At 36.4% G+C, this 12,491-nt stretch overlaps 1 protein-coding gene across 1 annotated transcript in view; it reads right to left on the bottom strand.

Moving 5' to 3' along the window:
- The window catches only part of SCLT1 (sodium channel and clathrin linker 1), a 100,216-nt gene that overhangs the window by 24,878 nt on the left and 62,847 nt on the right, over positions 1-12,491 (bottom strand). The window contains exons 15-18 of the mRNA XM_081093496.1: positions 10,856-10,930; positions 8,789-8,934; positions 7,455-7,647; positions 2,657-2,853 (exon numbers count right to left, since the gene is read on the bottom strand). Coding sequence (XP_080949622.1) covers positions 2,657-2,853; positions 7,455-7,647; positions 8,789-8,934; positions 10,856-10,930 — 611 coding nt within the window. The remainder of the gene's footprint in view (positions 1-2,656; positions 2,854-7,454; positions 7,648-8,788; positions 8,935-10,855; positions 10,931-12,491) is intronic.

Genomic DNA, 12,491 nt, shown 5'->3' with positions numbered 1-12,491 from the left:
ATTAAGTGGTTTATACATAATCACACATTTGTGGAGCAGGCCCTGGATTGGAAGCTATGATTTTAGCTTTTTCAAATTGTATTTATTGGGGTGACATTGGTTTGCAAAACTATGCAGGTTTCAAGTGTACAACTCAAAAACACATCATCTGCATTGTGCATCATGTGCCCTGATCATCCCAAGCAGTCTCTTTCCGTCCTCATTCTCCCCCATTGCCCACCTCCACTTCTACCCCAGCCCCCCCTCCCCCTTTCCCTCTGACTACCACCACACTGTTGTCTATGTTAGTTAGATATATATACCTATATACACATATATATATAAAATCACACACACACACACACACACACACACACACGTATTTCTTTGCTTAATCCCTTCTCTTTCTTTCATCCAGCCCCTCAACACCCCTCCCCTCTGACAGCTGTCAGTCTGTCCCATGTATCCATGCCTCTGCTTCTATTTTGTCAGTTTATTTTGTTCATTAGACTCCTTTTTATATACCCTAACTGATTGCTATGTGAAGTTCTTAAGTCAGCTACTCATACTGTGGAGAAAAATTTTAGGTTTTTAAAATTGTTATTTCAATAGTTTATTGTTTAAGGCTGTTGATAAATATGAGTCTAAAGCTTAGTTTTTCAGTATTTAAAGGCTGTCATATTAAGAGTTATGCATAAAAGATGGAGACTATTTTGGGAAGACATACACAGTGTTCTAAAATTCTATGTAAACTGAAAATAAAATGAACATAATGGCTTCAGTTATGTGTCAAATGGATAATTTGAAAAGTTTATATTACTTCTACCTAATAAGCTTTGAGAATCATGTAAGTTCTTAGCAATGACATACAGAGTGAGTTTGCTGTAAATTCAAATTCATAGATTGGCAAAAAAAAAAATAATTCACTAAAAGTAGAGTTCAAATTGCTAAAAAAAAAAAAAAGGGTACAACTAGAGCTAGGGTACGAAATGTTTCTTTAGGCTCGGCAGGCTGTTCTGTCTATGTGAGCTGCTGAGCACTGTCCCCGACTCCCTCTGTCTTGTGCCCAACCCCAGGCTTCCCCTGTGGGGTCCTGTGTGGTGTGCTGTGTTCATCCTTGGGAACCTGGAGTACAGAAACTGTAAAACTCTGTCTGGTTTCTCTCTCTTTTGGTTTGCCTCTGGCCTCACTACTTCTACTCAAGGTAGTAGTGTAAAAACACAAGGGGTATAACAGCATATTTCCTGTTAAGAAATAACATGAAAAGCAACTGCTAATGTTTCTTAATTAGAATATGTTGTGTAATAAATACAACATTAATTCTAATGACCCCAATATTAATTCCCTGCAACAGTTCCAATTGAGTTTGAAGCTACAGTTGATTTCAGCTTCCAGGATGCTGTAACTGACCACAGACACATGTACCATCCATATAAAAAAAAAGTTACCCAAAGACTAGCTTTCACCAATATATATTATTATCATGAAATATATATTTCACCAATATATATTATGCCAAATGAGGTGGGATATTTTTATTCTTTTTTTAATTTTTATTTTTTTTAATATATTTTATTGATTTTTCACAGAGAGGAAGGGAGAGAGATAGAGAGAGTTAGAAACATCAATGAGAGAGAAACATTGATCAGCTGCCTCTTGCACATCCCCCACTGGGGATGTGCCCGCAACCCAGGTACATGCCCTTGACCGGAATCGAACCCGGGACCTCTCAGTCCACAGGCTGACGCTCTATCCACTGAGCCAAACCAGTTTCGGCAAGGTGGGATATTTTTAAAGAGTATGTTTGGATCCACTAAAGGTATATTAGTTTATTCAGATTAATCAATTCATTAAAAACTCTGCAATACTTCAAAGTATTAAAGAGATGAAAACACAGCAAACAGTGCTGAGGCAATTTTTGAACGAGAGCTTGTAATGAGAAAAAGCAGCAGAATATTGGAGCATCAATGATTCCTGTGCCGTAGAAAACATTCACAACTCCCCACATTTAGGTCTGGTCTGTTCAGCATTTAAGTCTGATCATATCACTTTGCTCAAAGCCTCTATAGCAGCGGTTCTCAACCTGTGGGTCGCGACCATTGGAAAACACATATAGCCTATCAGATATTTACATTACAATTCATAACAGTAGCAAAATTACAGTTATGAAGTAGCAATGAAAATAATTTTATGGTTGGGGGTCACCACAACATGAGGAACTGTATTAAAGGGTTGCGGCTTTAGGAAGGTTGAGAGCCACTGCTATAGCATCCCATCTCATTCAGCATCAAAGCTTAAGTTCCTTCTGGGCAGGGGCCAGTAAACGTTTTCTTAAAGGGCCAGAGAGCAAATATTTTTGCAGGCCAAATGGATTCTGTTGCAATTATAGAACATCACTATGTTAAATCTACATGCAAATAGTATTAAGATTCTAAATGGCCATATCCAACAAAAATCAAATTTTGTGGAATATGAGGAAAATTTATAAAAATACACTATCAGTTTTGGTTTATAATGCTCAGTATTTTTTATAGTGGTTCAATAAACATTTGCTGAATAAAACATATAAATATAAGGTCCAGAATTATACACTTTTATAAAAAGATTATGGCACAGACCTTACACTAATGGTTAATTTCTTCTGTAGAATGTATGAGACAATTAACAGTGGACTTACTTCAGGTTACTGATCCTCATTTCGGCACTTTCAGTAACTCTCTTCGTTTCTTCTTTCCACCTATTGGCTGCCTTCTGCTGCGTTGCTAAGAGATGCCTCAGTTCAACAGTGGAGTTGCGGTTACTATCTTCCATCTCTCTCAGCTGAACTTCAAACCCGTGCTCTTTTACAGAAAATTCATGTTCCATTGCACTGATCTAGGGAATAAAATGCACACAGTGTCTTCTCTTTCTTTCCCATTATTCTAAGGGATATACTGACCAATGACACACCCAAAAGGAATATTCATTGTGTTGTCTGTACACGTAAACTTTTTTATGGGAAATCCACATAAAAATTAAGTTTACAATTGGTTTTTCTCACCACCGAGGACTCATCCTGTATGACAGTAAAATTTAGCGGAACCAGAATTATGATGGACCACAATTTTGCGGCACTTTCCCCAACACCTTAAAATGTCAGTAGGAAAAAGTATACTCTATAATATAAAACTGCTCTCATCATTTACTTTTACTTCTATTGCCATAATCCATGGGAAATGTTCAGGCTCTCAGTCATTAAGAGTTAGGTTTCTACTCAAGCCATTTAAAAAAATGTTTAATGGTATATTATAAAGGCTACAACTCCAGAATAGCAGATGGAAGAGATACACAGGGCGAGGTTGGGAGGTAGGGGCTGCGAGCTTCCAGGCCCTGTCCAAGTGCATACCCTAACCCCCCGACATGTTTACCAACTCAGGAGCTCCTCCAGTCACTTTAGATTAATATACTAAACTTGAGACTGTCTTGCAAAGGGCTTTGTGAAGTCACAGAATATTATATATGGGAGTTCCTTCATCATTTCAGTTATGGTATAAATGTGTTTTGTGTTTTTCAGGAAAAAGACTATAATAATGATTTTGAGAATCTCATATGGAAATAAGTTCAGTTCATTTCTAGGTAGTGTATGTCATAGTAAACACATCTTATGAACACACAAATAAATACTGTTGGGATACCCTAGCGGTTTTCTCATCTGGCCAGGGAGAGAGCGAAGCCTCGGTGCCCTAAAGCATGGAATGAAGTGCCTACTCCTGGTGCATCTAGAATGAAACTATCTATGACCATCCTTGAGGCAACTGAGAAAATGGTCACTACAACAATTTCCTTGGTGTACTCTCAGGACATCTTTATCTTGTTACACTAAAGAAATATTTTTTTTAAAGTTTTTTTTTAATATATTTTATTGAACTTTTACAGAGAGGAAGGGAGAGAGATAGAGAGCTAGAAAACATCGATGAGAGAGAAACATCGATCAGCTGCCTCCTGCACATCTCCCACTGGGGATGTGCCTGCAACCCAGGTACATGCCCTTGACCGGAATCGAACCCAGGACCTTTCAGTCCGCAGGCTGACGCTCTATCCACTGAGCCAAACCGGTTTCGGCTACACTAAAGAAATATTATAAAGAATACCTAACTTTGTGATTTTTTTTCAAGTATTGGGCTTTAAAATGGTCATAGCTGGCCTGGCTTCTAGTAATTCGTTAAATATGGCAACTTCCAAACTCAAAAAAGAATGAACAAAGGACTGAACTTTACCAATTCAAAAAACACCAAAAAAAACCCAACAGCAGCAAAATTCCTGGCTCATGGGGGAAAACTGCAAACAGTCTGTCTTCACTGCCCCTAAATGCAACATGCTTCCTAAGACTCTTAAGTTTGCTTTCTCAAATAGTACACAAGTAGAAATGTAAGACTTTATGAATGCAGGCACTGGAAAACAATATTGATTTCTTAATTTTGTATTGCATTACTGTTGGGCAAGCCTCCTGAGGCTCCCTGACTCCTGCTTTTTAACACTTTTCTGAATTACTGGAGTCTGAAAATTTAGATTTGAATATGCTCCTCCTCCTTCCCAGCCTCAATCTCCACCTTCTCTGGAGAAGCCCTGGTTCTGATATCTTACGTGGAATTGTCTATTTCTCTTTCTCTCACACATATACTAAAAATGATCTAAGCGTATTTATATACACACACACATATATAGTTTTAGAATTCTGCCTATCAAGTTAACTCCCCATTGCCACCTGGAAAATCTATTTGTGACAAGCCTTGCTTTAGGTCAGTGATGGCGAACCTATGACACGTGTGTCAAAGGTGACATGCGAACTCATTTTTTTGGTTGATTTTTCTTTGTTAAATGGCATTTAAATATATAAAATAAATATCAAAAATATACATCTTTGTTTTACTATGGTTGCAAATATCAAAATTTTCTATATGTGACATGGCACCAGAGTTAAGTTAGGGTTTTTCAAAATGCCGAGCTCAAAAGGTTCGCCGTCACTGCTTTAGGTCCTTCATGATAGCCTGGTCTGTGCCTACTTCTACTAGTACACGCTTGTATTATGCCACCTTCCCCTTCTTTCTTCGTTTCTGCCACAATGTCTTCTCATTCTTGGGTCCTTTTGATAGGTTCTCTTTGCATGGAATAATCTTTCCCCTTCTGCTCCATCTTGGTTATTTCTATCCAACTTTTAGAATCAGCCCAATTATTGCTTCTACAGGGTAATTCTCTAACTATCCAGACAACGTTAGGTCCCTCTCTGTAAGTTCTCACAGTGCCCTATGCATTTCCTAAAACGTTTGTAAGTAGATGTTTAAAGTTTGCCCACCTCCATGCACATTTCAAGGTTTTAAAGGTGGAGACCATGTCTTTTTTGTTTGCTATTGCATCTTTAGGATCTGAAACATAGTAAAGTCGTCAAAACACAGCTGTGGATTGAACAAATGATGGCTTTTTGGTGTCAAAATTCAGTCTTTAAACAAACCTCAGAACCTTTACTGGATGCAATTCTGAATGTTAAACTGGATAGGTCTGCAGTGATATCGAAAGGCCAACAGCTACAACAACTGGACCTCCTGTAACGAAAGTCCTACAAATGATGGACTTCAGAATGTTGGGTAGGAAAAGAGGACTTACGGTCTCCCTCCCATCTTCCTTTGTGCCCTTCACTGCAGAAAACATAGGCACTCTTGTTGGGTAAGTAACCAGGACTATTTGGTATAGAATGTATGTCTGTCCAATTTTAAAAGATACTGTCAAATGGTGGTTATACTAGTTTACATTCCCCAAAGTATCATTTGAAAGTTCCAGCTGCTTTACAACTTCGTCAACACTTGATACTGTTGGTTTTTAAAATTATCCATTCTGGTGGGTATGTAGTGGCACTTGCACCATAGTTTTAACGACATTTCCCTAATAAATAATGAAGTTGAACATTTTTTTCATATGTGCTCTTTATATAAAGTACCTATTTAAGTCTGCCCATTTATGGAAATGGGATGTATGTTATTTCCTTATTAAGTAACTTTTTTCTTATTAATAATTTCCTTATTAATTGGTAATAGTTTTTATATTTCGAATGAGTTCCTTTGATTGTATATATTATCCTTTCTTCTACTTCTCATTCTCTCGATGTCTTCTGATGTCATTCATTAATTTTAGTAAAATTCAATTCATCTGTGTTTCCATTATGATTATTGTTTTTTGTGTTCTGTTTAAGAAATTCTTTCTTACTCAAGGACATGAAGATTTTCTCCTTGAAGCTCCACTGTTTTATATTTTCATTTAGGTCTAAAACGCAAATCAATTTGCATGGGTGGTGTGATACGAGTCAAGGTTTATCTTTAAAATATGGACCCAACTGATCTAGCATAATTTATGGTAAAGATAAATCTTTCCCTATTGAACCGCAGCGGTGCCTTTATTATAAATGAGGTGATTATGAAAAATTGGTTTGCTCCTGGACTCTATTTTGTTTCACTGATCAAACTGATTATTCTTATGTTGATTACACATTTTTTAATTACTATAGCTTTATATAAAATCTTCATATCTTGTAGAACAATTCTTCCCTTATTGTTCGACGATTTCCCACTGACTAAAATATAAAGTACAAAGTTCTTTGTAAGAGACATAAGGCTCTCTTTTTCAGAATTCAAGCTTTTACCAGTAACCAATGTTAATACTTGGAAAAAGAGGCATTCAATAAACATGTCGATATTAATTTGCTTGAAATGTGACTTTATGAGTCCTCAAAGTAACAAAAAACAAAGTGAAACACTAGCATTACCACCCCGTATCCCTACTATGAAACTAGAAGATACAGATCATAATGATGTAGAATTAATGCCACTTTTATAAAAGTCTCACTGAATGGGAAAGGCAAGCAACATGTTGGCGGTGATACATGTGCCTCTTGAAATTCCCTTAAACAGGTTATCATGTTCCTATTGCCAAAGCATATGAGCGTTAAAGAAGGAGAAATGAGAGAGGAAATGACGGGGACTTTTTCCTGGAGGAGAGTTCGTCCCTTGCCTTCTTCTGAGTGGAAGTTTCAGACTACCTAGGAGTGATTGTCAGAATACTCTGAGGTAGCATCCTCTGTACAGCCAGTTTTAGAGGTCAATTTTCAAGAGGCTATTACAGAGGGAGAAGAGAGGTAGTCTATAAAGTTATCTAATCTATAGTTTTGCTAGCATTGCTTAAATTGCTTTGGCAGGAATCTTAGTGTACTTCATGGTTGGAAAATAATTTTTTGTGTGTGGACAGTGAAAGCAATCATTTTCAAGTATGCTTGCCAAGTTCTACACCACAGAAAGGCCGGTTAACCCTCTGCATTATGATTTAGTGCTATCTGATGAGAAGGCAAAAAAAAGGGGGGGGCCTTAATAATGTTTTACAAGGTCTCTAAATATCCTCTACAATCTGATTTTCACAAGTCCATATTTAACTCTGACTAGTATTGAAAATACCTTTAATTTTGCTTTTTTTTGAGCCTCGAGAGCCATCTTTCTTAAATCCTCGGTCTCCTTCTGTAACTGTTCATTTTCTTGCTGAAGTTTTAGCCTTTGTTCACTGACGAAGCCACAGTTCTCTCTCTCAGACTCCAGGGCATTTTGAAGTTTCTGAATCATTTCTTGGCAACGTGATATCTCTTCTGAGGAACTGATTAAAAAAAGAAAACAAAAGAAACTTAATGATAGGTAACGGACATCAAGAAGTCTGTCTATATATTATAGCATAGAGTTCATTTTCTTTGTTCTGAGCCATTTCTCTTCACTGTACACTTAACCGCACGGTGTCACAATTCTATGTTATGCCAGGAAAACACATTCAATGTAGCAATCTTAACTAAGAATAGACTAACATTGAGAATCACTGTGTAAAGAGGACTGTGAGAGGACAAACTGAAGCTAATGGTATGAAAGGTAAAGTAGGTAATAAAACTCCTTTATTTCATCAAGCAACCCCCATAGAAAGACATTAGCTGGCCATATTAGCCAATTATAATAAGACCTATTTCATATTTTCCTGTTGTATGTCTTAGAAATGGTTTTTACATCTTTCTAGTTCTATAAATGTCTTATTTAATTATAGTTTAAATAGATTATATTTTTTGAAATTTCTCTACAATGGATTGTTGGGTGATACAACCACCAAACATGTATAGTGCTAATTTTTATCCCTCTCGTTTTAAATCTATCTTTTCAATTCTAGATAATCAAATACTGTGAACATTTCCTGGTTAATACAAGGCCTTCATTTCCCATAATATTTGTAGATCTGTTTTTTTGTTTTGTCTATATCAACGCTGGCTGATAAAGTTATTAGTGAAATGATGGATGTAGGCAATGATCGAAAAAGAGTGAGAGTCAGAAAGATGCTAAGACCAGAATTAACCACACATTGTGCTCCTCCAAACAAAAGTCCAAGATATCAACACCTATGAAGAAATCCTACAGAAAAAATGAAAACTGGATACACTCAAGACTCTTGACTTAATTACTAGCTTTTAGGAACCACGTGGCACAGAGAAACAAGGTAAATGATTACACATATATGCATCCTCCTTCACTGCCAGAAAGAAGAAATTTTAAAAAATGATAAAATACTATTAAATATTTTCTTTCTGAAGAAATCAGTCTTCAGAAATAATTTTGAGCAAAAATATCTATTTGGTGCTAAGGTTTGTTTGTTTTTTTAACACAAGGTATAATTATTAATCCTATGAAAAAAGTAAAGGATCTGTCAAAAATTGTTTGCATTCTGAAAATGTTATCACAGAAAATTCTAAAGAGTGTCTTACTTTATTTCAAGTTGTTTCAGTTTATTTTCTGCTGTCTTAAGTCTTAGCTGAAGATCATCTTTTGAACACTCTGCAACCAGGCATCTTTGGTGCATTTCTTCCAGTTTTCTGTGATGGTTTTCATTTACTTTGCCTTCACGGTAAACCTGCAGAAGAGGCTCATATGTATATTACCTTACAGAGGCAATGCTCTAAGAAATTATAGGTTTAGAAATGGAAATCAAAGGTGAGAAATCAAAACCCATGATCCTGTGTTTATCTGTTTCCACTGTAATGTAGTAAAGCACATCAATAATTAAGATGGGTGTTTCACATTTACAAAATACAATGCTAAAAACTGACAAAATAATGACTGCTTATTTTTTGAAATGATTCATGTTCATTGTAAATTATTCCAATAGTTCTAATATTTTAAAAAGAAATGTAAAATAATCGAAGTAAAAAAAAAAGTGCTCTAGATGTCACCCCTTTAGAGGTAACTGCATTATTTCTTTGATGAAGATCCCACCAGTCGATCATTTAAATTTTCAAACACAGATACATGCTATGGTGCAATGAGCAGAACTATCTGAAAGTGACTCCAAAATGGCCTCTGTGTTAACTAGACAATGACCTAGCTAGAATGGGGGTTCCCCCTTGCCCAGCAGGAGTGATTGTACCCAAGCTCAGCTTCCTATGAGACTGGCCTTCTTCCACAACATCCTATATAATAAAACCTAATATGAAAATCAACTGAATAGCAGAATGAGAGGCGGACCAACCAGTCACTTATGACATGCACCGACCACTCAACACAGGAGCTGCCCCCAGCCCGCAGACCCCAGGCCAGCCAGAAGGGTGCCAGCAGGGGCCCCCTGATCACCCTCCCCACCCCTCACCCCCTATCTCCCAGCCAGTCACCCCACAGATTGGCCCTGAATGCCGGCCAGGCCTAGGGAGGGACCCTATCCATGCACAAATTTTGTGCACCGGGCATCTAGTAGAGGCTATAACACCCCAAGAACGGCAAGGTCTAGGCAGCTCACATTTTCAGACAAATCCTACACAGCCACCCTTCAAATCCAGACTGCCTGGATAGGTAACCCATGTCTTCTCCCACTAACAAGATGCTTTGTTGCTCCTGCTTTATAAAAAAGATAGAATATCAGCACAATATCCTGCTACCAAAATGCAGACTCATACTGCAGTGTAGCAGGGGACTTTAGCACACTTGTCTGTGGACAGTGGGAGAACCTGTTGCCTTTAGCCTTGTAAGTTTTACGTTTCTCCAATACAGCCTATTCCTTAACCTATGCTTTGTGACATTAAAAATTCACCCCAAGTCCTGATCACAATTTAAATCGTACATATATGATGAAAACTGAGAAGGTATCAACCATGAAGGAGACTGGTGACCATGAACATAACATGTGTGCTTTTTCCCCCAGATAAGGGATTAAAAAGATATTTTGCTTTTAAATTACTCTTTTATGATCCTATGTTGTTATGATTTCTTTATGTTAATGATGCAAGTATATCACATGCTTTTTATGCTATATAGCTCTTTGAAGAAAATCAAACTTTGACTCTATTACTTACTATATTTTTAAACACTGGGTAAGCGTGTGCTGAGTCAAATGTATCCCCCTTCCCCCAAGGCTCTTGAAGAGAGTGGGATACTTACTGATAAAAAAAGAAAGTTATCTAAGTAAGAAAAAATGTTAACTATAGACTCCTTACAATATTTTTTCCTCAAATATCATTGGGGTGTTTTTCTTAACTATGAAATAAAAATAAGTATTTTTAAAGGTAAAAATCACAACGTTATAATTTTCAAGTTGGCATAAAATTTAAAATGAGAAGACAAAATAAAATTTACCATTGGGATGAGGTTTGAGCAAGGAATATAACTATTTCATAAATATAACTATTTATACTTTTAAGTATTCCAAGCCAAAAAAAAAAACACTCACCAGAGGAATACTTATAATATAGGGGTTGTTAGTAGATAGTGTAATGGAAGCAGACAGTAATATTGAATATTTGCAGTTGGGTTTTAGGCAGTTATTTTTTTCTTTTTCTTTTTACCTTTTCTAGTTCTTCTTCCACTGCTTTTTTCTCCTTAATGACTCGTTCAATTTGACCTTGTTTTTCGGCACACTCCTATAAATTCAAGTCATATTGTAAATAACTATAGTATTTGTAAATCCTTAAGAAAAATGGGAAAACATGGAGAAAATGATTTGTTCATAACAGAATGCCAAATTCACCTTATCAGTACAGCAGGGCCACTGATTAAAACAAAAACAAACTAACAAACTCAATCTTCAAAGAGCTACCTACCCAGGATTTCAGAAATCACCCCAATACAGAATGCCAAGTTCTAAGTAAATATACCAGGTAGGTGACAGAAGTTGAGGGACAGCAAGGAGAAAAATAAATGAGACCCATTTCTCATGTTTTAGTTTTTCTTTTCATAAATTCTTATCATATTTTAAAAGAAAATACAAGACTAGGCAAAGGCACAGCACCCTGAGGATACCTGTGGACTAGAAGCACAGGTATATAAATTCTAAAAGTAAAACAATTTTTTTTTGCAGAACTTATTAACAGCCAATGTAAGGAAAACCAAAACTAAAAACAATCATCATAATGACTAGTTCTTTACATTTATTTATTTTTATCTTTTTCCTTATTTTTGAGAATGGGTATGGTTATTTTCTACTAATTATAAATTACGCTTTGGATGATCCTGCTTTGCTGACAGTACACTGCTAATGTTCAATTATCTTTATAACTTCATCATCAATTTTATCAATATATTTAAAAATTTTTAAATGAACCTCTAAATTGTGACCCATAATTAATTAACTCTGATTATAATAAGACCTTTAACCCTATGCTACAAATCAGATGAGTAATCTACATTAATCATATTTTATTAAGATAGACTAAGTGTATCAGAAATAAAACTTTAATGTTCCATATATATTCCTATAGTGAGTTGCTAATCTATGAAAAAGATAGTTTTATGGTGTGAAACTTGGGATTTCTCCTATGTTCATAATTCATCCTATGTGATTTTTTTAAAGACACTATTTTTTAGAGACATTTTAGATTCACAGCAAAATTGAGTAGAAGTTACAGAGATTTCCATTAGAATTCCTGCCCCCCATACATGCATAACCTCCCCATCATCAACATCTCACACTGTAGTGGTACATTTGTTAAAATGATGAATCTGCACTGATACATTATCATCCAAAGTCCGCAGGTTATACAAGAATAAGCTTTTAGTGTTGTACATGCTATGGGTTTGGGTACATTTATAATGACATGTATCCACCATTATAGCACCATACATAGTAGTTAATGTTGTTGTTGTTAATCCTCACCAGGGGTTATTTTTTCTATTGATTTTTAGAGAGAGTGGAAGGGAGGGGTAGAGACAGAGAGAAACATCAATGTGAGAGACACATCAATTGGTTGACTCCTGCAAGTGCCCTGACTGAGGCCAGGGTTTGAGCCTGCAACTGAGGTACATGCCCTTGACCAGAATCGAGCCTGCTAGCCTTCAGTATGTGGGCCGATGCTCTAACTACTGAGCAAAACCGGCTAGGGCCAGAGTAGTTTTACTGTCCTAAAAATTCTCTATGCTATGCCTACACCTATTTATTTTTCTCTCCTCAATCTCTGATAACCACTGATCTTTTTACTGTCTCCA

This window comes from Myotis nattereri, assembly GCF_964212035.1.
Source record: "Myotis nattereri genome assembly, chromosome: 5".
In the NCBI taxonomy this organism is placed as follows: domain Eukaryota; kingdom Metazoa; phylum Chordata; class Mammalia; order Chiroptera; family Vespertilionidae; genus Myotis; species Myotis nattereri.
This window is presented reverse-complemented; position numbering and strand designations above follow the sequence as displayed.